Raw genomic sequence first — 27,562 nt, 5'->3', positions numbered from 1 at the left:
TGAACCAGAGCTCCTCTTCATTTCCTCTTGTTGTTGGTCCAGTTCTTGGTCCAAACAAACAGAACAAAGTAGAAGAGTAGATGAACCAGAGCTCCTCTTCATTTCCACTTGTTTTAGGTCAGGCTTTTGGTCCAAACAAACAGAACAAAGTAGAAGAGTAGAAATTAAGATGGATTAGAGCTCCTCTTCATTTCCTCCTGTTGTTGGCCAGGTTCTTGGTCCAAACAAACAAAACAAAGTAGAAGAGTAGATGAACCAGAGCTCCTCTTCATTTCCACTTGTTTTTGGTCAGGCTCTTGTTCCAAACAAACAGAACAAAGTAGAAGAGTAGAAATGAGGATGAATTAGAGCTCCTCTTCATTTCCTCCTGTTGTTGGCCAGGCTCTTGCTCCATAGGAACAGAACAATACACAGGTAGGTTGATTGGTTGAATACCAAAGAGCAATGGAAAGTGTTTGCTCACGCTTAATAAGGAACAGACCCTCAGTTGTATTGTATCCCTTATTGACTATTTCCCCAGTGTTGGCAGAAGGAAAATACTCAACACACATCTTCATATTTGGTTTTCCAGCTGAAAGGCAGGTGCTGCTCCCCCAAAGCCTCATCGTTACGAAGAGCAATGAAATGAAATTGCACAAACATTATCAAAAGACATATATATCCCTCTTGCCTTTCATCTGACAGCATCCGAGCCCTTCAAATAGACACCATGTAAAATATGGATGCACTTTACTTTGTAGAGCCCTTCACCTCGCTGGTTTGGTTGCTGGTAGGAAAACGTGAGGTGCCAGACGGTGTTTTATCTTGAACACAAAGTGTTGTCTGCTCTGGAACAAACAGAAAAACAACAAACTAAGAGTTTTTTCCTTAAAGAAGGATCATGGGATTGTTCTTTCAGCAGGAACATAAACTTTAAGGTGGAATAAATGACAATAAGGAAGTCTAGTGAGCAAATAGCTCTGATTGGTCAAAGAGAAATCAATAATCTGATTAGTGGTTATCAGTTACCCCCTTATCAGTGTTCCTGGAGATAATGATGCCACCTCAATAGGTCAAGAACTCTGATGCACAAAAGACAGTGGGGCTCATCAGTTACATAGTTACATAGTTACATAGGGTTGAAAAAAGACCAGTGTCCATCAAGTTCAACCCATTCAAGTAAACACAGCACATACAACCCACACCTACCAATCTATACACTCACATACATAAACTATAAATACAACCACTAGTACTAACTGTAGATATTAGTATCACAATAGCCTTGGATATTCTGCTTGTTCAAGAACTCATCTAGGCCCATCTCCAGGCTCTTTCCGTTAAGCTGCAGGAGGAACAATGAATGAAACAATTTGATTGGTTTCCAATGGTTATTGCCCATGGGCACATTTTCCCAATATTGATAAATGACCCAAAATATATTCGGGAACATGGATCTAAATTAACCATTAATTATCCATGTGGGGCAGGAATCCCCAACCTTTTTTACTCATGAGGCACAGTCAAATGTAAAAAGACTTGGGGAGCAACACAAGCACCATAAAAGTTCATGGAGGAGCCAAATAAGGGCTGTGATTGGCTATTAGGCCTATCAGCTTACAGGGGCTTTATTTGGTAGGAAATCTTGTTTTTATTCAACCAAAACTTGCCCCAAGTCAGGAATTCAAAAATAACTCCCTGGTTTGGGGGCACTGAGAGCAACACCCAAGGGGTTGGGGAGCAACATGTTACCCTGAGCCACTGGTTGGGGATCACTGATGTGGGGTATGAATTTAATATGCATGGAACTGTATAAGGGTTGAGGTGGAAATTGCACCTCTCAGTCCCCTTTATGGTTGAGAGCACCAAGATGGTTAGATGAATGGATAATTTGTACGGCTTTAGTGAGATATTAGGGGATACAAACATAAATTTAAACCTAACTGTTGAAATGTGGCTTCAGATCAGAGATAAACTGGTAATGTTTAGGGTTCCAGTACAGATCAGACTTTAGACCCTTTAGGTCCAGTGGTGAGATGTCTAGAACAGGAGAACCACAGGTTTGAAATATCTATTATAGGGATTCCCAACCATTTTTATTTGTAAGCCACACTCACATGTAAAAAGTGTTAAAAACAAGCACGAAAAAAGTTCTTTGGGGATGCCAAATAAGGGCTGTGATTGGCTATTTGGTAGCCCCATGGGGACTGCTGGCCTGCAGAAGGTTCTGCTTGGGGTAAAACTGTGTCTCTGGGCTTCCAACACTTGTCTCCAACCGGAATTTTAAATACTTTGAGGCCACTGGGAGCAACATCCAAGGGGTTGGTGAGCAACATGTTGCCCCCGAGCCACTGGTTGGGCAGGATTTGCTGCATCCCAAAAGAATGTATTGGGAGATCAGGGCTGCAAAATCCCACCCCACAACCTTTAAAGCTAGACACATACAGTCCCCATCCCCAGTACATTTTTGATGCTGCAGACTGCACTGGCTGTACAGTGTTTTGGGTTATTTTCATGATTTAGAAGGGTAGGTAGCATTGTGGAGGATGGGGATCTTTATTCAACCATAACTACTATATTAATATACTGGTTTTGCTGCCAGCGGTGCCCATAACCTGATCGGCCTATGATGCAGGGGCACAATGCTGTGTATAATAAGTGAATAGAGACAGGGACGGGCAGGGTCCGACTCTGGGCAATGGGTTTGTTTGAAGTTCTGAATAGATGGACAGGGAGCGACTGCAAATGCCAAGTGGTTCTTATCTGCCATCAGATTCACTGTTTCCAGTGTTATTAGGCAACGTACTGACGCTCTAAAGCGCCTCTTGACCGACTGTCATCTCCCCTTCAATTATCACTTCTTTTATTCTCCCAACTCCCAGTAACTGATTCTCTGCTGTTCTGAACTCTCGGAATAAAAATGTCTGTGTGTTTAGGGAGTATTGCACTGGGGCGGATAATATGTGGCACAGCCACAGCCGTGTATCACTCGCCTACACATTCTACACAGGAACAGCCCCCTAAGTTTGCTCATAGCCTGTACAGAGAGATACCATAAAACTATGGCACATAGGGATTCCCCTGTACTAAGCACAATTCAGCAGGAACAGCCCCCTAGGTTTGCTCATAGCCTGTACAGAGAGATACCATAAAACTATGGCACATAGGGATTCCCCTGTACTAAGCACAATTCAGCAGGAACAGCCCCCTAAGTTTGCTCATAGCCTGTACAGAGAGATACCATAAAACTATGGCACATAGGGATTCCCCTGTACTAAGCACAATTCAGCAGGAACAGCCCCCTAGGTTTGCTCATAGCCTGTACAGAGAGATACCATAAAACTATGGCACATAGGGATTCCCCTGTACTAAGCACAATTCAGCAGGAACAGCCCCCTAGGTTTGCTCATAGCCTGTACAGAGAGATACCATAAAACTATGGCAGCATAGGGATTCCCCTGTACTAAGCACAATTCAGCAGGAACAGCCCCCTAAGTTTGCTCATAGCCTGTACAGAGAGATACCATAAAACTATGGCACATAGGGATTCCCCTGTACTAAGCACAATTCAGCAGGAACAGCCCCCTAAGTTTGCTCATAGCCTGTACAGAGAGATACCATAAAACTATGGCACATAGGGATTTACCAAGCAATTTAATAGCACAGACACGCCAAGTGAATGGATTTCTAAAGAAGTCGTTTGCAGTCAGATTTCCTGTTGTTGCAGATAAACCCACAGAACCAGACCAGCTGTTTGCACCCACGGCTTTAATCTGACCGTATATAGAGCGAGTGCCAAGGCTCAGGGCATGTCCTTAATCTCTCTCAGAATAAATAGCCGTGATGGCAACTCACCGTCTTACAGGCTGGGAAGCCAACAATCTGTGCCAGTGGCTCCGAGTCCCCTGTAATTTAAAGCCTGACTTGTGATTAAAGCAATAAGCACTTGTTTAGCCAGTCATTACCTACCTGCTAATTACACTCGGCAGCGAGATTCCTCAGTGCGTTGGGGCAGTTCATGCGTAAGGACATCTGTCTCTGGGGGGGGGGGTCTGGTCTATAGGCGGCTGCTTGGTAATTAGGTCTTTGCATTGTGTTAAATGACCCAATAAATGTATATGTTCCTATGTGGCTTCATTTGCCCAAAATCCTTCATTCTCCATGTAATAAATGAGAACTGTTGTCTCTTAGCCCCAGGAAAAAAGACTTTTTATTATGTTATAGAATAGACCATTCTAAGCAACTTTTCAATTTGTCTTCATTATCTATTCTTTATAGTTTTTTTTAATTATTTGCCTACTTCTTTCAAATGGGGGTCACTGACCCCGGCAGCCAAAATACTAGGAGGCTTTAGTTTAATTGTTATTGTTACTTTTTATTCCTTATTTTTCTATTTAAGTCCTCTACTATTCATATATCAGTCCTTCATTCGAACTACACCCTGGTTACTGAGGTCATTTGGACCCTAGCAACCAAACAGCTGCTGAAACTCCTAATTGGAAAGCTGCCGAACAAAAACTGAAATAATTAAAAAAAAAACTACAAATAATAAAAAATGAAGACCAATTGCATATTATCTTAGAATCATACTACAGGTTAACTCAAAAGTGAAATCTTACCAAACAGAAATATATACAGTATATCACTAAATATTGCCCTTTTATATGTTTTCCCTTGAGCCGCCATTTAGGGATGGGCTGTGTGCCCCCTCAGAGATCAGCTGACAGGAAGTGATGCAGCTCTAACTGTAACAGGAAGTAGTGTGGGAGCAAAAGGCAGAACTCTGCCCATTCATTGGCTGATGAGGCCTAGCATGTATGTGTGCCTTGGCTTGTTTGTGTGCACTGTGAATCCTATGATCCCAGGGGGCGGCCCTTAGTAATTAAAATGGCAGTTTCCTATTTAGGATTACCCAATGGCACCTAATACTAAAAAAGTATATTTATATAATAATTTTTATATGAAAATGGTTTATTTAGATGAAACAGAGTTATACATGAGCTGAATGGGCAAAGAACCCCAGCACTTTACACCTACTATTCATCAGGATTAAAATCCAGGGTTCCCTTTGTGCACTGCACCCATAGGTGTTTTTTTTGGGGTGGAGGCACAATGAAACTGTGAGAAATTAGACAGCGTGTAAGTTAATGCCAATGTCCAACCCACGTGCCCCCATAATTGACAATGATACAGTTTGCACTTGGGCTCTATGGGCTCCATGTAAGGGCTCAAAGCTGCCCTTTTCCCTGGTCCTATTAATAATAAACCAAGGGAGGGATACATGTTCATAGTGCTAAAAAAAAGCTAATTTCTAGGTCAAAGAGAACATCAACTGATGCATTCTTCCTCCTAAATCTACCCCTCCTCCTTTTATTCCCACAACTGGAGGCCCCGGGGGCCAAATGTGGCCCTCCAAAGGATTTTTATGGCCCGCCAGTCTGCACAGAGGCTCCATAGTCAATACTATGTATAGGCTATACTATTTGAAACCATCATTTTAATTTAATCTGCCCCCAACAGGCTGTATAACAGTGCTCCCCAACCTTTTTTGCACCATGCAAGACAATTTTTCCAAGGACCGGGGATGGGGAAGGGGGGGTGGCGCAGCTAGTGCACAGTATATAATTCAATAATTACATATATAATGTAAATGTAATCATTACATTTTATATTATACACTTGTTATTATTATTATTACAGCTTAATAAAGTACTTTGGTCCTTGCCGTGATCAGTAGAAACCTTCCTGGGCTTCGCATAGCGGGGAGTTGGGATCACAGGTAATTGGAACCAGACATGGCCCGGTTCAGCACAGCCAATGGCCCAGCACCGGCCCCCGGACCGGTGGTTGGGGACCCCTGCTGTATGGGATATAATTGGCCACTACATGTAATAAGTTGGACTGTTCTATAATACAACAAGAGAAAATGTGTTTACAGATACACCATCAACATGCAAATAAAATATCTTATTAAATAAACTGTGCACAGTTTGGCACAAACTCCACAAAACCCCTTATATATTTTATCCTACAAACATGAAAGGCACTCCGGGGAAATTAGCACTTGTAGTTGTTGATAAACGTCAGTGCAGTTATCAAGCTCCGACTGTTCGCCGACGTACAAAGTGGTTAAGGAAGAACACTGGGAGCCGATATTCCATAATCTCCTATAATCTCTTGTAGCATTCCGACAGCAACTGACACAGACAGATAGCGAGCGACACCGCGGAATCTGTAAGTGGTGCGAATGCCAAAGAGTAGAGATGTTTCCATTAATATCAGAGGTTTCCACTCTTTGCCCATAACCTACGTGGATGGTCAAGTCTGCAGTTGGACTGTATACATTGGATGTATTGATATGGGGTTCACCACTAATTTGTTGGGGAACCTTGTGCAGTTCTCAGCTGACTCAGTTTCCTTTGACCAACGGTGCTCATTGATAGAGGTGAATAAAAGTAAATAAAACTGCCCGTCTTTAGTCTTCTACCACTGTAGAACACTACAATGATGCATGAAGGGCAGTTGCATTGGGCGGATAATTAATGTCACCTAGATGAGCCTGTAGACTTTGGTTTTCAGGCGTCGAACCCCAACAAATGTCACCTAAAGTTCCTTTGTGTTTTTCTTTCAGATGTCCTGTGTCCAAATGTTCGGATCGAAGGAGACCGATTCAAACACAAAAACGGCGAAAGAGATGAAATTCCAGGTAAAGTAAATCAAAAAGAAGACAAAGCTTTGGCGTTTTACAGTATCTAGATAACTATGGAATCAAAAATGGGCCAAACCATTTTGTGAGCAGAGATATCTGGAAATATATCTTGTACAGATGATTAATGAAATTGTGCATTGATGTCTAATGCTTCTGCTGGTGGCATTTTGCAGATGCTTGGTCCTCTATCCACAGCTCTGGGTTGGATGCCTTTTTCTTACATGTTGCTCTTTCTTTAATGGTCTCAATTTGCCCGTCTTCCTTTATACGTGGGTTTTGTGGCCGACTGAACTAGTGGACAATTTGTCAAACCTTTTTTTTTGGTCAAAGTTAGTATAAGTGAATAAAATAATACAGATAAGCTTCCTATACACAATTACTCTCCTCCACCAAACAATATGCTGATCCCCGAAGAAACCAGGGCTAATTGTTTCAAGCTGCTTGGACCATTGTCATGATGGTCAACTGGACAGACCTGTATGGATCAGAATGCATTTGAAGTTGTACCTACTGACCTCTGTTGAATGTGATTTTTTACTATAAAATTGACCTTGAGCTCTTGACATTATCCATGGGTATAAAGTACCAATTGGTACAATCCTACCTGATAACATTAACGAGGCTGAACATAAATCATTGTTCAAAAGCTAATCTGATATAGCCCTGAGGCCTTTGGTCTATAAGAAGAGTTTATCAATCCTTTGAGAGAGACAATAAGGACCAAACTGGGCCTCAAGACTTGATCACATGGATGTCCAGACTCAAGTCCTGTATACTCATAGGCAAACACTCAAGATTTAGGCTATATATGAGGTTAGTTATTGGCCTGGAGCCTATGCTGGAGTACAAATGTGCTGAGGCCGATCATATTGCTTTGTTTCAGTGGGTGTTGACTGTAGCCTCATAACTAGGCGGCACCATGGACATTTACATGCAGAGCAGTTGACAAGTGACTGTATATGCAGGCCAATATGGTCCTTGGTTTACAGGATTATATACCGTAGCTTTTCTAAAATGTTGTGTATAACTATATAGTGTGTGTAGTACAGTATTTAGTTGCATAGCTCTAGCTACATAATATATTTGTTTTAAAGAGAGTATGGGAGTATGGGACATGGAACCTACCTGCCTTTCTCTGGGGAAGAAGAAGTGGAAGAGCAGAGAGGAACACTTCTGTATTGTATAAGTCAGGAGTCCATTCCACCCACTGTTTCAAAGGAGAAGGTTGTATAAAGGAGAAGGTTGTATCTTTTAGATGTAAATAGGATGGATGTAGTCCAGAGCTTCAGGCATAAGGCTTTAGTAAAGCCCAAGTAAGATAACAGATAATTGAATTACTAAGTAGAAGATGTAAGGGCAAATTCCTACTCTGATGTTCTCTAACAGTGTAAAGTAGTGAGGCTACACATTGAGTAGCTTAGAGCTACAGTGAGAAGTGTCCAGTCCATAGGTATTAAAATACAGTATATGCTAGATCCCTGGTAATCTTTGGTAGAGGAACCTCATTGGAGCTGAACTGTTGTGGGTAAAACACACCTGATAAATGATCAGGAACCACTAGTTGCAGTTTGGGGTCATTTTGCACCACAATGGGGATCTGAAATGTAGCCCTGGCTCTGGTGGCAGTTGTTGGTCAAAACAGCAGTAAAGGTACACAATGAAAATATTGGCGAGAGTTTCACAAGCCCAGAAATGATGCCTTTGCCATCTGTTGAGCAGAGAGCAGGAACTGTAACAATATCATCTTACAGGTTTATGCGCTATTTATTAATCTGTCATAAAGGGATTTATACATGCCATTCTACCACGTACAACCCCTATTCCCTTATTGAGCATACATTTGGGAAAGCAAAGCGTTTTGCAAAGTGACCTTTTCCATTAATATAAAGTTTGAATTACTTAGCCTGGGAATTAGGTTCTGGAGTCTAGAAACCATTTATTTGCTTGCACAGTGGGGGCTAATGTCTTTATTTGATGGGCAATAATTGCTTTGCAATGACTCTGAGAGAGCCTGTACAGTAGGGTTCCTATGTAAGTCACATGACCTAAGGAAAGTCGGGCACACGAGTATTGCTTTGTTGTGCAAAAGGTTTTGTTGGTTATTTGTAACCAACAAATGATATCGTTGCCAAGGAATGGCTGCCATCAAGTACAAGAATGCTCATTCTAACATGCCTTTTGGGGGCCAATCATGACTGGTTGCTACCTGTGGAACTCATGCTTGCAGCCCCATAAACACTTCCAAATAAAAAAAAAATTCAAGTTGACATCCTGGTCCTAGTCTGTGCATCTGGAGGCCCTCAGGCCAACGGACATGTTGGTAGGAAATCCTTATTTTCATTTTGTCAGCCACCAAACACTGAGCCAGATAAGCTCTCTACTATCTACTGCCTTAGGTAAGTTGGGGGTCTGGATGTTGGCAGTTCTATCTGCAAATATCATCCCATAAATATGGCAACCCTACATGAGCACCATTATTGGCTCTAAACCCTCCTTCGCTCAGTGGGATTGGGCTGCTGTAGGCGCTTGGTGGACTAGTGGTCTGGCTACAGATCAGCACAGTTTGTGCATGGCTGGTGATGCTCCATTAAATAAATGTCAAAAAAAGGTTGAATTGCTGAGAATCCCTCTAGATTACAGTTATTTTGGAAATCTGCCCTGAGTTGCTTGTGTTGGGCTCCTGACTCATGGTTTGTGGTCTTTCAGCCAAGCTTGAAGCTCAAGCCAACTCAAGCTTGAGTGTGCACTCCTTGGCAATGGCTTTATGCATATGGCTAGCAGGAGCTGGACAAAGGAGCCAAAGGACCTTTAGTGCAAAAAGTTGAATGCATGGATCTCAGGTGGCTTCTGTGCCTACAGCTGCTCTGTATCACTTCTTTATATCAGTTAGGGATACACCGAATCCACTTTTTCCTTCATAAAAGATCCGGCTGAATACCGTACTGAATCTGGATCCTAATTTGCAAATGCGTGGATTCAGCCAAATCCAAATCCTGCCGAAAAAGGTAGAATCTTGGCCAAATCCCGACCAGAATCCCGGATTTGGTGCATCCCTAATATCATTCCTCTGCTGTATTGCGGTATTTTTCATCTTATTCGCCAGTAGACAATTCCATGTATCAGTGACTGTTTCTTACAGAAGAAATCTCTAATGTTCAGTTTCTCCCTTTCTCCTTCAGTATGGGCTCACCACAGATGGAGCTCTGTTTATTGGTGCCAAGAACCTTGTACTGCGGTTGGTTACATTTGCTGTCCATGTGGATGTGGCTGTTTTCTAGGTTCCCACTAATGTTGGACTTGTTGCAAATGGTTTTCACAGTCAGCTCAGTCAATAGACAGTGCTCCAACTGTTGTTCTTGCCCTTCTCCTCTTCTGGAACATACTTTCCTTTCTTGTCAAAAGTTTTTTTTATTTCCATACTATCACTCTTTTCTCTCTTTCTTCTGAGCTGTATGTACTGAGGTCTATCCTAATGTGATATTGTTTAAACCATGCACCATCTCAGCTGTCCGTCTCTGAACTGTTTCTATTTTATTAATGTCTTTCTGTAGATAGGTGTCCTGGAATTCAATGCAAATCTCAAGGTGAGGTGTCACCAGTGACCAACTGCAATAAAACCTCCTTCTCCCTATTCCTGATACTTCTCCCAGCACTCCCTTGTATTCTGCTGGTGCTTCCACCGTTTCACTTCACTAAATACTGACTTTCAAGCTCCCTGAAACTATCACCCCCATGTCCCCCTTTTCTCTGTTGCTGTTCATGGCGTATTGCAACCAGTACTGGATCTCTGTGTCCTTAATTCCACACTTTGCTGTACCCAAGATCACCAATGTATGTCTGTGCCAGGGAGACACATTTAAAAGCACTGTCTTCTTCAACTAAATCAAATTAATACAAATAAAATATATTTATTGTGTTATTAGTTGATAAGTCTACAATTAAGGGGAGAAGCCTCTTTAATGCAATATATGGTGCTCACAAGTTTTCTTAATTTTTGTTGGAATGAAGCTTATGACTCTTCGTCATGTTCCGTAGCCAGAGTTACCCCAACATGGTATATCAGTCTATACCAGATAATTCTCTATACAACAACGTTAAAAGTCTTATTCTCAAGCGATATCCATTGGATCAGTCGGTATGCTGACTGTGAGCCAGGCCTGATCCCCAACATCACTGCCCAACCTCACTAATGCTCTTGTGGCTGAATGGGAGCAACTCCCAGCAACACTGTTCCAACATCTAGTGGGAACCTTCCCAGAAGGGTAGGGGCAGTTATAGCAGCAAGGGGTGGGGCAACCCAACTGACCCCCAGTGGGATGGAACCCTAACTGTGAGCCTGATCCCCAACATCACTGCCCAACCTCACTAATGCTCTTGTGGCTGAATGGGAGCAACTCCCAGCAACACTGTTCCAACATCTAGTGGGAACCTTCCCAGAAGGGCAGGGGCAGTTATAGCAGCAAGGGGAGGGGCAACCCAACTGACCCCCTGTGGGATGGAACTCCGACTGTGAGCCTGATCCCCAACATCACTGCCCAACCTCACTAATGCTCTTGTGGCTGAATGGGAGCAACTCCCAGCAACACTGTTCCATCATCTAGTGGGAACCTTCCCAGAAGGGCAGGGGCAGTTATAGCAGCAAGGGGAGGGGCAACCCAACTGACCCCCTGTGGGATGGAACCCCGACTGTGAGCCTGATCCCCAACATCACTGCCCAACCTCACTAATGCTCTTGTGGCTGAATGGGAGCAACTCCCAGCAACACTGTTCCAACATCTAGTGGGAACCTTCCCAGAAGGGCAGGGGCAGTTATAGCAGCAAGGGGAGGGGCAACCCAACTGACCCCCTGTGGGATGGAACCCCGACTGTGAGCCTGATCCCCAACATCACTGCCCAACCTCACTAATGCTCTTGTGGCTGAATGGGAGCAACTCCCAGCAACACTGTTCCAACATCTAGTGGGAACCTTCCCAGAAGGGTAGGGGCAGTTATAGCAGCAAGGGTAGGGGCAGTTATTGCAGCAAAGGGAGGGGCAACTTCATATTAACGCCCTTGGATTGGGAATAAGATATTGGACAGGCAGGTGTCCAGATACTTTTGGCCATATGGAGAACCTTTGTGGTATCTATTGATGAATCGACCTATGATCTGTGTGTCCATATGGAAAAGTAAGTCAATCCCAGGAGGGGGCAAACAGAGCACAGTATGACTGCAAGGAACATTCCTCTCTACAAATCCTGCTTATATGTATAACTTGCTTACCCTTATCTCGTGCCGATGATGTTGCCCTTCGCTGATAAAACTGATTATTATCTCCTTCAGCCCCGATAACGAGTCTCACTAATTCCATTTCTCTGTGTGTGGCAAATCATCAGGTTTTGATCTCATGGACTTATTCCGCGTGAAAGAGACATTCGGAATGAAGGAGAATGGAGTGCAGAGTTCTTATGTCCGACTTGGAACCATGCCCATTGTGCAGCAGACTGAGTAAGAACTCCATGGCTTTGCTTTGTTTGGGTTTACATTCCCTTTAATAATTTGTCTGCCCATTTCGATGAACCCAATGGTCTATTTACTGATATTACTGACAATAAAGCTGCACTCAGGGTATCAGATAGACGTGGGGCCGTGTGAGGCCCATTAGAGCAGTCATTAGGAGACACATTTACTAGATGCCAGGCCTGTTATAGAGCAATTTGTGCGTAAGAGTGAAGACTTCCTTAGATACATTTTCTTTGTGAAATGGAGAGTAATTTATATGCTCTGGTATAAAGTGACCCTTGGTGGCTCCAGGCCTACACTTTTCCCTCAACATATATTCCATTTAAACAAACATATATATATATACATTAATAATTCCTAATATTTAGAGAAGGGGAAGAGGAGAAGCACCCAGGTACCTTCCACTTGAGGTTGAACTACTCATATTTAGGCATCTCTGGAGGGCTTTGGGTTGCCTATCAGTGTTGTAGACATTAAGTTTAATCATTTTTGGATTTAATATTTCTTATATAATAGCAACCTTTTAATATAATTAAATATAATATAATAAATTTAATCTTCCCTGCCGTACCTTCCCGTACCTATTTGCCCCTGTAAGCTGTTTTTTTGTAAGCTGTATCTGTTTCCCAGGGACATATTCCCACAAGGACTTCCGGATGAATATGCCTTTGTAACAACATTCAGATTCAGGAAGACTTCCAGGCGAGAGGACTGGTATATATGGCAAATTATTGACAAATATGGAATCCCCCAGGTAACGTGTCCCTGCTGCGCCCCGCGTCTTCTCTTTGTCCTGTTTGACTTTTTGAATCATGGTGAAATGCGAAATTGGTCACAAAAATTTGCGAATGAGATTGTGATTTACATGATCGTGCCCTCTGTGTGCGAATATAGCGCCCATTTCCACTTTGTGAATATAAACTCGCAATTGAAATCAGTTTAGAGATTAACGGGCAGGGCAAATATGTTCACTGTGCGGATAATTCGGCGCTGCACAAATTTTATAGATGGCCCCCACTGACTTCCATTCTGCATGAGTAACAATCAAAATATGGAAAAAATATCAACAATTACCCACTAGAGCACCCTAATAACCTATAAACCTTCCCCGGTAACCTAGGTTAATTTCATTTGGGCAACAATTTGAAGTACAGGTATGGGATCCGTTACCCAGAAACCCATTATCCAGAAAGTTCCAAATTGTGGAAAGGCCATCTCCCATAGACTCCATTTTAATCAAATAATTCTCATTTTTAAAAATGATTTCCTTTATCTCTGTAATAATAAAACAGTACCTGTACTTGATCCCAACTAAGATATAATTACCCCTTATTGGGGGCAGAACAGCCCTATTGGGTTTATTTAATGGTTAAATGATTCCCTTTTCTCTGTAATAATAAAACAGTACCTGTACTTGATCCCAACTAAGATATAATTACCCCTTATTGGGGGCAGAACAGCCCTATTGGGTTTATTTCATGGTTAAATGATTCCCTTTTCTCTGTAATAATAAAACAGTACCTGTACTTGATCCCAACTAAGATATAATTACCCCTTATTGGGGGCAGAACAGCCCTATTGGGTTTATTTCATGGTTAAATGATTCCCTTTTCTCTGTAATAATAAAACAGTACCTGTACTTGATCCCAACTAAGATATAATTACCCCTTATTGGGGGCAGAACAGCCCTATTGGGTTTATTTCATGGTTAAATGATTCCCTTTTCTCTGTAATAATAAAACAGTACCTGTACTTGATCCCAACTAAGATATAATTACCCCTTATTGGGGGCAGAACAGCCCTATTGGGTTTATTTCATGGTTAAATGATTCCCTTTTCTCTGTAATAATAAAACAGTACCTGTACTTGATCCCAACTAAGATATAATTACCCCTTATTGGGGCAGAACAGTCCTATTGGGTTTATTTAATGGTTAAATGATTCCCTTTTCTCTGTAATAATAAAACAGTACCTGTACTTGATCCCAACTAAGATATAATTACCCCTTATTGGGGCAGAACAGTCCTATTGGGTTTATTTAATGGTTAAATGATTCCCTTTTCTCTGTAATAATAAAACAGTGCCTGTACTTGATCCCAACTAAGATATAATTACCCCTTATTGGGGCAGAACAGTCCTATTGGGTTTATTTAATGGTTAAATGATTCCCTTTTCTCTGTAATAATAAAACAGTGCCTGTACTTGATCCCAACTAAGATATAATTACCCCTTATTGGGGCAGAACAGCCCTATTGGGGTTATTTAATGGTTAAATGATTCCCTTTTCTCTGTAATAATAAAACAGTACCTGTACTTGATCCCAACTAAGATATAATTACCCCTTATTGGGGGCAGAACAGCCCTATTGGGTTTATTTAATGGTTAAATGATTCCCTTTTCTCTGTAATAATAAAACAGTACCTGTACTTGATCCCAACTAAGATATAATTACCCCTTATTGGGGCAGAACAGCCCTATTGGGTTTATTTAATGGTTAAATGATTCCCTTTTCTCTGTAATAATAAAACAGTACCTGTACTTGATCCCAACTAAGATATAATTACCCCTTATTGGGGCAGAACAGCCCTATTGGGTTTATTTAATGGTTAAATGATTCCCTTTTCTCTGTAATAATAAAACAGTACCTGTACTTGATCCCAACTAAGATATAATTACCCCTTATTGGGGCAGAACAGCCCTATTGGGATTATTTAATGGTTAAATGATTCCCTTTTCTCTGTAATAATAAAACAGTACCTGTACTTGATCCCAACTAAGATATAATTACCCCTTATTGGGGCAGAACAGCCCTATTGGGTTTATTTCATGGTTAAATGATTCCCTTTTCTCTGTAATAATAAAACAGTACCTGTACTTGATCCCAACTAAGATATAATTACCCCTTATTGGGGCAGAACAGTCCTATTGGGTTTATTTAATGGTTAAATGATTCCCTTTTCTCTGTAATAATAAAACAGTACCTGTACTTGATCCCAACTAAGATATAATTACCCCTTATTGGGGCAGAACAGTCCTATTGGGTTTATTTAATGGTTAAATGATTCCCTTTTCTCTGTAATAATAAAACAGTGCCTGTACTTGATCCCAACTAAGATATAATTACCCCTTATTGGGGCAGAACAGTCCTATTGGGTTTATTTAATGGTTAAATGATTCCCTTTTCTCTGTAATAATAAAACAGTGCCTGTACTTGATCCCAACTAAGATATAATTACCCCTTATTGGGGCAGAACAGCCCTATTGGGGTTATTTAATGGTTAAATGATTCCCTTTTCTCTGTAATAATAAAACAGTACCTGTACTTGATCCCAACTAAGATATAATTACCCCTTATTGGGGGCAGAACAGCCCTATTGGGTTTATTTAATGGTTAAATGATTCCCTTTTCTCTGTAATAATAAAACAGTACCTGTACTTGATCCCAACTAAGATATAATTACCCCGTATTGGGGGCAGAACAGCCCTATTGGGTTTATTTCATGGTTAAATGATTCCCTTTTCTCTGTAATAATAAAACAGTACCTGTACTTGATCCCAACTAAGATATAATTACCCCTTATTGGGGCAGAACAGCCCTATTGGGATTATTTAATGGTTAAATGATTCCCTTTTCTCTGTAATAATAAAACAGTACCTGTACTTGATCCCAACTAAGATATAATTACCCCTTATTGGGGCAGAACAGCCCTATTGGGTTTATTTCATGGTTAAATGATTCCCTTTTCTCTGTAATAATAAAACAGTACCTGTACTTGATCCCAACTAAGATATAATTACCCCTTATTGGGGCAGAACAGCCCTATTGGGATTATTTAATGGTTAAATGATTCCCTTTTCTCTGTAATAATAAAACAGTACCTGTACTTGATCCCAACTAAGATATAATTACCCCTTATTGGGGCAGAACAGCCCTATTGGGTTTATTTAATGGTTAAATGATTTCCCTTTTCTCTGTAATAATAAAACAGTACCTGTACTTGATCCCAACTAAGATATAATTACCCCTTATTGGGGGCATAACAGCCCTATTGGGTTTATTTAATGGTTAAATGATTCCCTTTTCTCTGTAATAATAAAACAGTACCTGTACTTGATCCCAACTAAGATATAATTACCCCGTATTGGGGCAGAACAGCCATATTGGGTTTATTTCATGGTTAAATGATTCCCTTTTCTCTGTAATAATAAAACAGTACCTGTACTTGATCCCAACTAAGATATAATTACCCCTTATTGGGGGCAGAACAGCCCTATTGGGGTTATTTAATGGTTAAATGATTCCCTTTTCTCTGTAATAATAAAACAGTACCTGTACCTGACCTCTTATCCAGAAAACCCCAGGTCCTACTCATTCTGGATAGTAGGTCCCATATCTGTAATTTATGATACAGCAATCAAATTAGAAAAATTCTTCTTCTATTTAAAAAGGTGTCTCTGAGACTGGATGGGGAAAATAAAGCTTTGGAATATAGTTCTGTTGGAGTCACCAAGGACGCAGTGAAGGCGAGCTTTCGTGGAACGCAAGTCAGCGATCTGTTTGACCGTAACTGGCACAAGATAGCGATGAGTGTCCAGTCCAACACGGTCTCCCTTTATATCGACTGCAAACTTGTAATGACTGTACCCATCGAAGAGAGAGAAAATATCGACATTCAAGGGAAAACTGTGATTGGAAAACGCCTTTATGACAGTGTGCCCATTGAAGTATGTTTGGTATTCCACTATATAATAATATTATAAGGGATACTGTACCCCCTACTGTAAATGATAAGGATATTAGCAGTCACTGAGGGGTTCTGTGCCCATATAAAGGCACAAGGCTGCAGGCTGAGTTATACAGGGAACTCTGAGTATCACTCATGTATTATAAGGGATAATGTACCCCCTACTGTAAATGATAAGGATATTAGCAGTCACTGAGGGGTTCTGTGCCCCCCATATAAAGGCACAAGGCTGCAGGCTGAGTTATACAGGGAACTCTGAGTATCACTCATGTATTATAAGGGATAATGTACCCCCTACTGTAAATGATAAGGATATTAGCAGTCACTGAGGGGTTCTGTGCCCATATAAAGGCACAAGGCTGCAGGCTGAGTTATACAGGGAACTCTGAGTATCACTCATGTATTATAAGGGATAATGTACCCCCTACTGTAAATGATAAGGATATTAGCAGTCACTGAGGGGTTCTGTGCCCATATAAAAGCACAAGGCTGCAGGCTGAGTTATACAGGGAACTCTGAGTATCACTCATGTATTATAAGGGATACTGTACCCCCTACTGTAAATGATAAGGATATTAGCAGTCACTGAGGGGTTCTGTGCCCATATAAAGGCACAAGGCTGCAGGCTGGGTTATACAGGGAACTCTGAGTATCACTCATGTATTATAAGGGATAATGTACCCCCTACTGTACATGATAAGGATATTAGAAGTCACTGAGGGGTTCTGTGACCATATAAAGGGATAATGTACCCCAAGATTTGATTTTTTTTTTCATTTGTCTTTTCAGTTTGATCTCCAACGCATCGTTATATACTGTGATTCTCGCCATGCTGAACTGGAGACTTGCTGCGACATTCCCAATGGGCCAGTAAGAAATCCTCTTTATATTCCCAATGGGCCAGTAAGAAATCCTCTTTATATTCCCAATGGGCCAGTAAGAAATCCTCTTTATATTCCCAATGGGCCAGTAAGAAATCCTCTTTATATTCCCAATGGGCCAGTAAGAATCCCTATTAATATTTCCAATGGGCCAGTAAGGAATCCTCTTTATATTCCCAATGGGCCAGTAAGAATCCCTATTAATATTTCCAATGGGCCAGTAAGGAATCCTCTTTATATTCCCAATGGGCCAGTAAGGAATCCTCTTTATATTTCCAATGGGCCAGTAAGAAATCCTCTTTATATTCCCAATGGGCCAGTAAGAAATCCTCTTTATATTCTCAATGGGCCAGTAAGAAATCCTCTTTATATTCCCAATGGGCCAGTAAGAAATCCTCTTTATATTCTCAATGGGCCAGTAAGAAATCCTCTTTATATTCCCAATGGGCCAGTAAGAAATCCTCTTTATATTCCCAATGGGCCAGTAAGAAATCCTCTTTATATTCCCAATGGGCCAGTAAGAAATCCTCTTTATATTGCCAATGGGCCAGTAAGAAATCCTCTTTATATTCCCAATGGGCCAGTAAGAAATTCTCTTTATATTGCCAATGGGCCAGTAAGAAATCCTCTTTATATTCCCAATGGGCCAGTAAGAAATCCTCTTTATATTCCCAATGGGCCAGTAAGAAATCCTCTTTATATTCCCAATGGGCCAGTAAGAAATCCTCTTTATATTCCCAATGGGCCAGTAAGAAATCCTCTTTATATTCCCAATGGGCCAGTAAGAAATCCTCTTTATATTCCCAATGGGCCAGTAAGAAATCCTCTTTATATTCCCAATGGGCCAGTAAGAAATCCTCTTTATATTGCCAATGGGCCAGTAAGAAATCCTCTTTATATTCCCAATGGGCCAGTAAGAAATCCTCTTTATATTCCCAATGGGCCAGTAAGAAATCCTCTTTATATTCCCAATGGGCCAGTAAGAAATCCTCTTTATATTGCCAATGGGCCAGTAAGAAATCCTCTTTATATTCCCAATGGGCCAGTAAGAAATTCTCTTTATATTGCCAATGGGCCAGTAAGAAATCCTCTTTATATTGCCAATGGGCCAGTAAGAAATCCTCTTTATATTCCCAATGGGCCAGTAAGAAATCCTCTTTATATTCCCAATGGGCCAGTAAGAAATCCTCTTTATATTCCCAATGGGCCAGTAAGAAATCCTCTTTATATTCCCAATGGGCCAGTAAGAAATCCTCTTTATATTCTCAATGGGCCAGTAAGAAATCCTCTTTATATTCCCAATGGGCCAGTAAGAAATCCTCTTTATATTGCCAATGGGCCAGTAAGAAATCCTCTTTATATTCCCTATGGGCCAGTAAGAAATCCTCTTTATATTCCCAATGGGCCAATAAGAATCCCTATTAATATTCTAGCTGCACAAGTGCACGGATAGTGGGGGAAAAATCTCATTAACTACAATCTAAATTCTTTGGAAAAGGAGAGTTTGTTTCCACTTTTATTTCCGAGTCTTCATCTCATTCTCAATGATCCTGAATTAATTACCTCCACGCACAGCGGTGGGAAAAGGTCATTAAATGAAACAAGAAAGTGTAAATATATAAAAAATAAAGTTTTGGTTCTCAGTGTTCAGCGATGGAGAAATAGCAATAAATTGCGCTTCAAAGAAACATTACGAGGATACGAAACTGTTTCCTAGAAATGACCGATTGGAGATGTAATTAGGATTTGGATTCAGTTCGGTATTCGCCCAATTCCCTTGGGATGGATTCGGGGGTTCGGTTCATCTCTAGTCTATAGGGGGCAAAAGTGCTAATTTGTTCAGCTGTATTCTCAATATTTAGGCTCATTTTCAAGTTGAAAATGATTGTAGAAAATCTGGGTGAAACACAATCTCTAATGTTTTTTCCAAAATGCAGATTTTTGAGATTTTTTAATCTAAAAATTCTCAAAAAAATCAAATGAAAATAATTGGGCAGCTAAAATCTTCTACAAGCTTCTACGTGCCTTATAGAAATCAGCCTGCCCGGGGCCTGTGTATTGAAACTCAAGATTGCTTCTTTTTTACGATTAAAATAAAATCGGTAAAAACATACAATCTCTATTTTTTTCAAATTTAAGTTCTCCATTTTTTATTTGTTTTTTAAACAGTCCGATTTGCAAATATTAACAGAACAAGGCGATTTTCATTACAATAAAATTAAATTAAATTCAATCGTTTTTTCTCCAATTCAAGTTTTATTTAAGTTTTTTTAATTTATTTAATAGTTTTTTTTAATAAGTTTTTATTAATATGCTAATGACTGACCACGAATATAACTGAATTTTATCACTTTTATATTGGGACCAAATTTTAAAAAATTTAAGAAGAATAATGGTTTGGGCTATTTACTAATCTTTTCCCCAGCACTATAGAAAGATGTTAAACAGGAATTAGTTCAGCTTGATTTAGAATTTCCGGATACATGCCGGGGACATGCCAGGGACATGGCGGGGACATGCCAGGGACATGGCGGGGACATGGCAGGGATATGCCGGGGACATACCGGGGGGGTATTCCAGGGATATGCCGGGGAAATACCGGGGACATGCCGGGGACATGCCGGGGATATGCCAGGGACATGGCGGGGATATGCCGGGGACATGGCGGGGATATGCCGGGAACATGCCAGGGGGGTATTCCAGGGATATGTCGGGGACATGGTGGGGATATGCCGGGGACATACCGGGGACATGGCGGGGGGTATTCCAGGGATATGCCGGGGACATACCGGGGACATGCCGGGGGGTATTCCAGGGATATGCCGGGGACATGCCGGGGACATGGCAGGGTTATGCCGGGGATATGCCAGGGGGTATTCCAGGGATATGCTGGGGGCATGCCAGGGGGGAATTCCAGGGATATGCCGGGGACATGGCAGGGACATGCCGGGGACATACCGGGGACATGGCGGGGATATGCCGGGAACATGCCAGGGGGGTATTCCAGGGATATGCCGGGGATATGTCGGGGACATGGTGGGGATATGCCGGGGACATACCGGGGACATGGCGGGGATATGCCGGGGACATGCGAGGGGGGTATTCTAGGGATGTGCCGGGGACATGTCGGGGACATGGCGGGGATATGCCTGGGACATGCGAGGGGGGTATTCTAGGGATGTGCCGGGGACATGGTGGGGATATGCCGGGGACATACCGGGGACATGGCGGGTACATGCAGGGTACTTGCAAGGGACATGCCACCATCATTAGGAAGTTTTATTAAATTTTTTTTATATAGCACCCTGAATTTAAGTTTTAAATAATTTCATGTATTTTTTAAATTTTCCTTATTAGTGTGTAATCACTGTAGTCACAGAACCACCTCCTATTGTGCCAACACCCACGGCCGCTGAACAGAGGGTAACGCACAACATTCTCAACTGCTCTCACTGCCCCTATGGAGAGAAGGTACCCCTTTATTATGAAATGTTTTACTTTATGATTATATAAAACAAATAGCAGGACAGAACCAGACAGAACTGTGTTAACTGATAAATACAATATTTATTTAATTGTGATAAAATGAGTTCTATTGTTTATTATATTATTATATTGTTATTGTACTTGGTTGTTTTCAATACTTTTCTGCATTTTATGTTTTTATTTATAGGGTGAAACGGGTTTACCAGGTCCAGAAGGTCCAATGGGGCCAAAGGTGAGTATTTGTATTTTAGATGTAATTGTGTTGCTGGGGTATTTACTGAATGGGCAGATTTAAGACCATGGGAAGGTTACAGTATATGCTATGGGATTTCAGCTTGGCCCATTAAAGACCATGGAATGTTCTGTTCTTCAGACCATAGATATTCACTGTATATAAGTACACCCAGTAGGTGGCAGAATACTTTGCAGGTTGTATCTTCATCAGGGATTGCTTTGATTGTTTTTGTACCCTGCTGTTATAGTTGGCACCTAGGCAGAGCACGCTTACACGGTACAAAATGGCGCCCTCTTTCTCCATTGGAAGTTGATATATGACAGGGAGGTGCAAATACAGGGTATTGGTGGCAGAAGCCTGAAGGAACTTGTTCTACTGGAACCCAAGCTTGTCATAATTCCCTGCCTGCACTACTAGGTGGGGCATAGGTAGGGTTGCCACCTCTGCTGGCTTTTTGACGAGCAGGGGGCGGGAGGTGATGTCACAGGGGTGGGGAAAAGGCGGGGCCATGGTGTCACAGGGCGGGGCAAGAGAAGGAAAGTGATGTCACTGGGCTTTGACTGAGATTGACATGCCAATCGCCGTGTCAATCTCAGTGAGTCCTGCCCAGTTTTCCTAATATGGAAATTTTTTCTGAAAACCGGGCTGTCTGGGTCAAAACCGGATATGTGGCAACACTAGACATAGGAAGAATACTTCAACCCTAATATTATGTCAAACCCAAAGAACTGCAAAAGATAGAACCCATTCTGTAAGTTTTGTATGCATGAGGAATCCAGTACCTTCAATAACTCTGAGGCATCAGCACCACTTTAAAGGGAAACTATACCCCCAAACAATGTAGGTCTCTATACAAATATATTGCATAAACAGCTCATATGTAAAACCCTGCTTCATCTAAATAAACCATTTTCATATAAATATACTTATTTAGCAGTATGTGCCATTGGGTAATCCTAAATAGGAAACTGCCATTTTATGTACTAAGGGCCGCCCCCTGGGATCATAGGAGTCACAGTGCACACAAACAAGCCAAGGCACACATACATGCTAGGCCCCATCAGCCAATGAATGGGCAGAGTTCTGCCTTTTGCTCCCACACTACTTCCTGTTACAGTTAGAGCTGCATCACTTCCTGTCAGCTGATCTCTGAGGGAGCACACAGCCCATCACTAAATGGCGGCTCAAGGGAAAGGATGTAAAAGGGCAATATTTACTGATATATATATTCCAGTTTGGGGAGATTCTTTAATAGGCCACTTAACATAATATAAACTGTCTGTTGGTTACGTATTCATTCTGGGGGTGTAGTTTCCCTTTAAGAACTGAGCTTCCGCAGTCTGATGGATCCAGGCCAGGCCTTAATGTGGTTTTAGTTGCAAGACTTAAAAATCCTTTTTGGTGCTTTTGTTCAAAAGAGAAAAAAAAAACCCGTCAGTACATTGTGATACAGTAAGTCATTCATCACCGGAGACTCGGCGTGATTCAGCTTTGGTTGCCGGCAAGGGCAGCGGCTCCCATGGAAGGACAAACATTAGCATCTCTCTATTCTGCAAAAGTGCTGATCCAACAGCCAACCTTTTTTATAATAAATAAAGGATTAGATGTCGCCCTCTGAGCAGCACTTGTTCAGGACAGGCCCCTTGGACGTAATGATGTGCGGGTCAGGAAATACTCAACTTGCCCCCAGCTCTAACGCGCAGAATGTTGCCATTGTAGGAGCAGCACCCAACCCTCTTCTTGCCGCTCTGTAGGCTACACCTGTGTGCACCTTAGGCTCCGAAACAGGGAAACTACAGGAGCAGAGGAAGAGTGTGTAGCGGATGTTAATTCCACCAAGCAGGTTAACACACCTCCATACACAGTTAGTCCCTATTAATCACACACACTGCCCTTCCCACTGTTCATTCACCCCTTCCACCTTCAGCCTCCAGTACTTTTCCTCAGGGGGACTCCAAACCCCCTATCACAGGGCTTAGCCCAATGGAACCAGATGCTCTTGGGTCCCTCACCCTTAACTAAACACCTAACTTGCATAGTACCCACCAAGGTGCTAACCTCTTCTCTCTCCTTGGTGGGGCACGTGCTGCCCGTACTAGATGTCCTTGCCTCACATTCCCAATGGTGAGATCCTAAGAAAAACTAACCCTAATTCTAGCTACCCTGTAATACTCACCCGGTGACTTCCTTCCTGCTTGGTGTTTCCTCTGTCTTTGGTCCCATCTTGTTGTGCAGATGTTTCCCATTGGCCATAGACAGCTGCACCCTGTCCTACTCTTATTTTTATACCCTATTTCCCTTGCCCTAGTGGCCAGGCACTAATACTACAACTAAAACTTTTTAACCTAACTTAACCCAACTTTACACCATTTAGGGGCCATATGCTGTAATTACCTGAAAATAACTAAAATGATCCCACACTAACTTTGTTGAACCCTTTCATCCCTCTTACAAGTGTACTTCTTGAATCTTGCCAATTTTACCCAAACCCAAGCAAAACCAGCAATGGATGCCAAATCGCAACCCTAACCCGCCTGACCTATGGGTAAACTCAAAGGTTGCAGGTCAACCCACACTTTACTACAAGGAGCCCTGAAATCAACACCTGCCTTTAGCAACTGTCACTTCCAGGGTTTCTTTGTATGTTGAGCCTACACATACAATACATTTCTTCCCCATGGGGGTGACCAAATTAGCCCCTAAGCATCTGGGAAAAGAATTGCATTGTGGGTAAAACAACGGTGCTTTGTGTAGATATATTGCACTGTGCTCTCTTATCTATCTTGAGCCATACTCTTTCATACCTTTATCTGACCCATCTCAGATGAAAAAAAATATTGTCTTTTTCTTAAAAATATTATAAAGCATGTTATTTCTTTGAAAAAGGGAGAAGAAGGCAAGTCTGGAGCTCCGGGGCTGAAAGGAGAGAAAGGGGAGCCTGTAAGTATTGTCTCAGCTGTTAGTACTGAGGGTTCATTGCAGCTTCTTTCTATATTCATTGGGTCTGTGATCCGTGTAATAGATATTGTTGTACAGATGTGAGATTTGTTATCCAGAAACCCATTATCCAGAAATCTCTATAACACACAAAGGTCATTTACTGTATGGTCCTGTAGTAGCCTGTAGAGAGGAAAGAGAGCAGGAACCTTGGACTTGTTGTTAATGAAGCTGAAATTAATGCTGAGGGCAAAACAATCCTACTTTATATTATTTATACATAGAATAATGGCAGCACTATTTGCCCTTGATTAATATAACGAATACACTGCATTATATTCAATTATTTCAAATTATACAAGAAAGTCTCTGCAATTTATTCAGTAATACATGGCTTTCCCAATGGCCATGAAGTCTGCAAAGCCAGCAATATATTTCCCATTACTGTACGTTTGTGTCGCCAGCGATACGTTCCTTACAGACTTATTGCCTATAATTGCCGGATACAAATAAATGTTTGTGTTTACCTTGCAGGGAAGGATTCTTGCAACAAAGGGAGAGAAAGGAGAGCAGGTAAATACATATTCTTTGTACTCTTTATACACTTGGAAATAAAAAGTTAAGTAACTAGGCAATGTAATGTAACTGGGGTTGCCACCTGTCTGGTTTTGACCCAGAGAGCCCGGTTTTTGGAAGGTCTGTCCGGGTCAAAACCTACTGAACGGTTTTCCAAATTAGATAAACTGGGCAGGACTCACTGAGATTGACGAGGCAATCGGGGCAATCAATGACCGCCGCATCATAACCCTGGCCAGTGTTGTCACGGCCCCACATCTTCCCTGTCCCTGTGACATTGCTGCCCGCCTGTTCCCCGCCCCCTGTGGCATCACTGCCTGCCTCTTCCCCGCCCCCTGTGGCATCACTGCCTGCCTCTTCCCCGCCCACTGTGGCATCACTGCCTGCCTCTTCCCCGCCCCCTGTGGCATCACTGCCTGCCTCTTCCCCGCCCCCTGTGGCATCACTGCCTGCCTCTTCCCCGCCCCCTGTGGTATCACTGCCTGCCTCTTCCCCGCCCCCTGTGGCATCACTGCCTGCCTCTTCCCCGCCCCCTGTGGCATCACTGTCTGCCTCCTCCCCGCCCCCTGTGGCATCACTGCCTGCCTCTTCCCCGCCCCCTGTGGCATCACTGCCTGCCTCTTCCCCGCCCCCTGTGGTATCACTGCCTGCCTCTTCCCCGCCCCCTGTGGCATCACTGCCTGCCTCTTCCCCGCCCCCTGTGGCATCAATGCCTGCCTCTTCCCTGCCCCCTGTGGCATCACTGCCTGCCTCCTCCCCGCCCCCTGTGGCATCACTGCCTGCCTCTTCCCCGCCCCCTGTGGCATCACTGCCCGCCTCTTCCCCGCCCACTAATGATGAGCGAATCTGTCCCGTTTCGCTTCACCATAAAATGCGCAAAACAGCAAGAAAATTCGTGAAACGGCGAAAAATTAGCATTTGTCACGCAGTTTTTGTTGCTGCCCGCGTCTTTTTTGTCGCCCGCGTCTATTTTTTGTCGCCCGCATATATTTTTTTGCCGCTTGTGCTTTTTTGACGCCACTGCACCTTTTTTTGACGCGACCGTGCCCCATTTGATGCGACCGCGCCCAATTTGACACGTGGCAAAAAATTCTGCACAACAAATTTTTCTGCGCCGAATTTTCACGAAAATTTTGTGAAATAATTCACCAATGGCGAAATGCGGAAATTCGCTGCAAATCCATGCCTGGCGAAAAAATTCGCTCATCACTACTGCCCACCCCTGGCCGGTAACAAACGCCGGCAGAGGCGGCAACCCTAGGCGTAACTATATATACAGCAGACCCCGCGGGGTTGTGGGGGGGTCCAGGCAGCAGGGGGGCCCGAACTGCTGGGTCTGCTGTACCTTATTCCTCCTAATCTTCTCCCGATATCCCCACCTACGGGATATGGGTACAGGCCCATCATTAGTGCCCATACACGGGCCGATAAGCTGCCGAATGGGTCTAAGGGGTCGATATCGGCAGCTACAATTGGCCCGTGTATGGCCAGCTTTATGCCGCTAAGTAAAAGGAGTTTTAATTGGACCCTTATGTCTTCTACTAGAGGCCACAGATTTGCTGCTTATAATGAATGCGATTCCATGGTCTCCTGTGATAGGGAACAGATTGTCAACCTTAATCATATAAATTCCCAATGAGGAATAAACTGGGCCAATATGTGTTTCCCAGAATGATCATTTATATACAGTAATATAAAGGCCCTTCATGTATATATATATATATATATATATATAGATACTGTATATATATATCAGTGCTATTTTGAGGAGAAGATAGTACCGGAACGCAGTTTATAGATGCTGTAGCACCGGCCGTAGGCAACTGTGAAGTGTATATACCCACAGCAGCTGTATATACAGTAGCTACAGTATATATATATAATAGTGGTGAGTGAATTTTTTCAAGGAATGGATTTGCAGCGAAATTCCGCATTGTTTGTGAAACTGAGACAAAAAAGTCGCTAAGACAAAAATCTCACCGAGACAAAAAAGTTGTGGCAAAAAACAAACGCCCATTGATTTTAATGGATTTGGAGTGAGTAAAAAAAGTTGCATGTAAAAAATGTTGCCTATAGACTTCAACTGAAAAGGGACCAATTCGCTCATCACTAATATATTTACTGCAATGTTTTTTTCAAATCCCATCAGGTAATAGAGCTTCTCCAGCAGAATCCTGCATTGTAATCTGTTTTTCCCATGGGGCTAGCCATATTCTTCATTTCCCAGGGTGCCACAGCCATGTGACCTGTGCTCTGATAAACTTCACTCACACTTTACTACTGCGCTGCAAGTTGGAGTGATATCCCCCCTCCTCCCCCCCAGCAGCCGATCAGCAGAACAATGGGAAGGGAGCAAAATAGAAGCTCCCAGTAGGTATCAGAATAGCACTCAATAGTAAGAAATCCAAGTCCGGCTTGGGACTCCTCCAGTTACATGGGAGTAGGAGAAACAATAGGTTAGCTGAAAGCAGTTCTAATGGGTAGCGCTGGCTGAAAGCTCAGACTCAGGCAC

The 27,562-nt window shown here is 42.4% G+C and overlaps 1 protein-coding gene across 5 annotated transcripts in view; it reads left to right on the top strand.

Moving 5' to 3' along the window:
* Nucleotides 1-27,562, top strand: part of col22a1 (collagen, type XXII, alpha 1) — a 173,101-nt gene that overhangs the window by 57,714 nt on the left and 87,825 nt on the right. For 4 of the 5 annotated variants that reach the window (XM_031903861.1, XM_031903862.1, XM_031903859.1 and 1 more), the window contains 10 exons: nucleotides 6,611-6,685; nucleotides 10,240-10,272; nucleotides 12,064-12,175; nucleotides 12,821-12,944; nucleotides 16,640-16,915; nucleotides 17,725-17,805; nucleotides 21,174-21,287; nucleotides 21,490-21,534; nucleotides 24,424-24,477; nucleotides 25,009-25,047. In XM_031903861.1, the coding sequence (XP_031759721.1) occupies nucleotides 6,611-6,685; nucleotides 10,240-10,272; nucleotides 12,064-12,175; nucleotides 12,821-12,944; nucleotides 16,640-16,915; nucleotides 17,725-17,805; nucleotides 21,174-21,287; nucleotides 21,490-21,534; nucleotides 24,424-24,477; nucleotides 25,009-25,047 (953 nt within the window). The remainder of the gene's footprint in view (nucleotides 1-6,610; nucleotides 6,686-10,239; nucleotides 10,273-12,063; nucleotides 12,176-12,820; nucleotides 12,945-16,639; nucleotides 16,916-17,724; nucleotides 17,806-21,173; nucleotides 21,288-21,489; nucleotides 21,535-24,423; nucleotides 24,478-25,008; nucleotides 25,048-27,562) is intronic. The other variant, XM_004915036.4, reaches the window with a different exon arrangement.

The sequence above is a fragment of the Xenopus tropicalis genome, chromosome 6, assembly GCF_000004195.4.
Source record: "Xenopus tropicalis strain Nigerian chromosome 6, UCB_Xtro_10.0, whole genome shotgun sequence".
In the NCBI taxonomy this organism is placed as follows: domain Eukaryota; kingdom Metazoa; phylum Chordata; class Amphibia; order Anura; family Pipidae; genus Xenopus; species Xenopus tropicalis.
The sequence above is the reverse complement of the archived record's forward strand: the minus strand, read 5'-3'. Positions and strand labels throughout refer to the sequence as shown.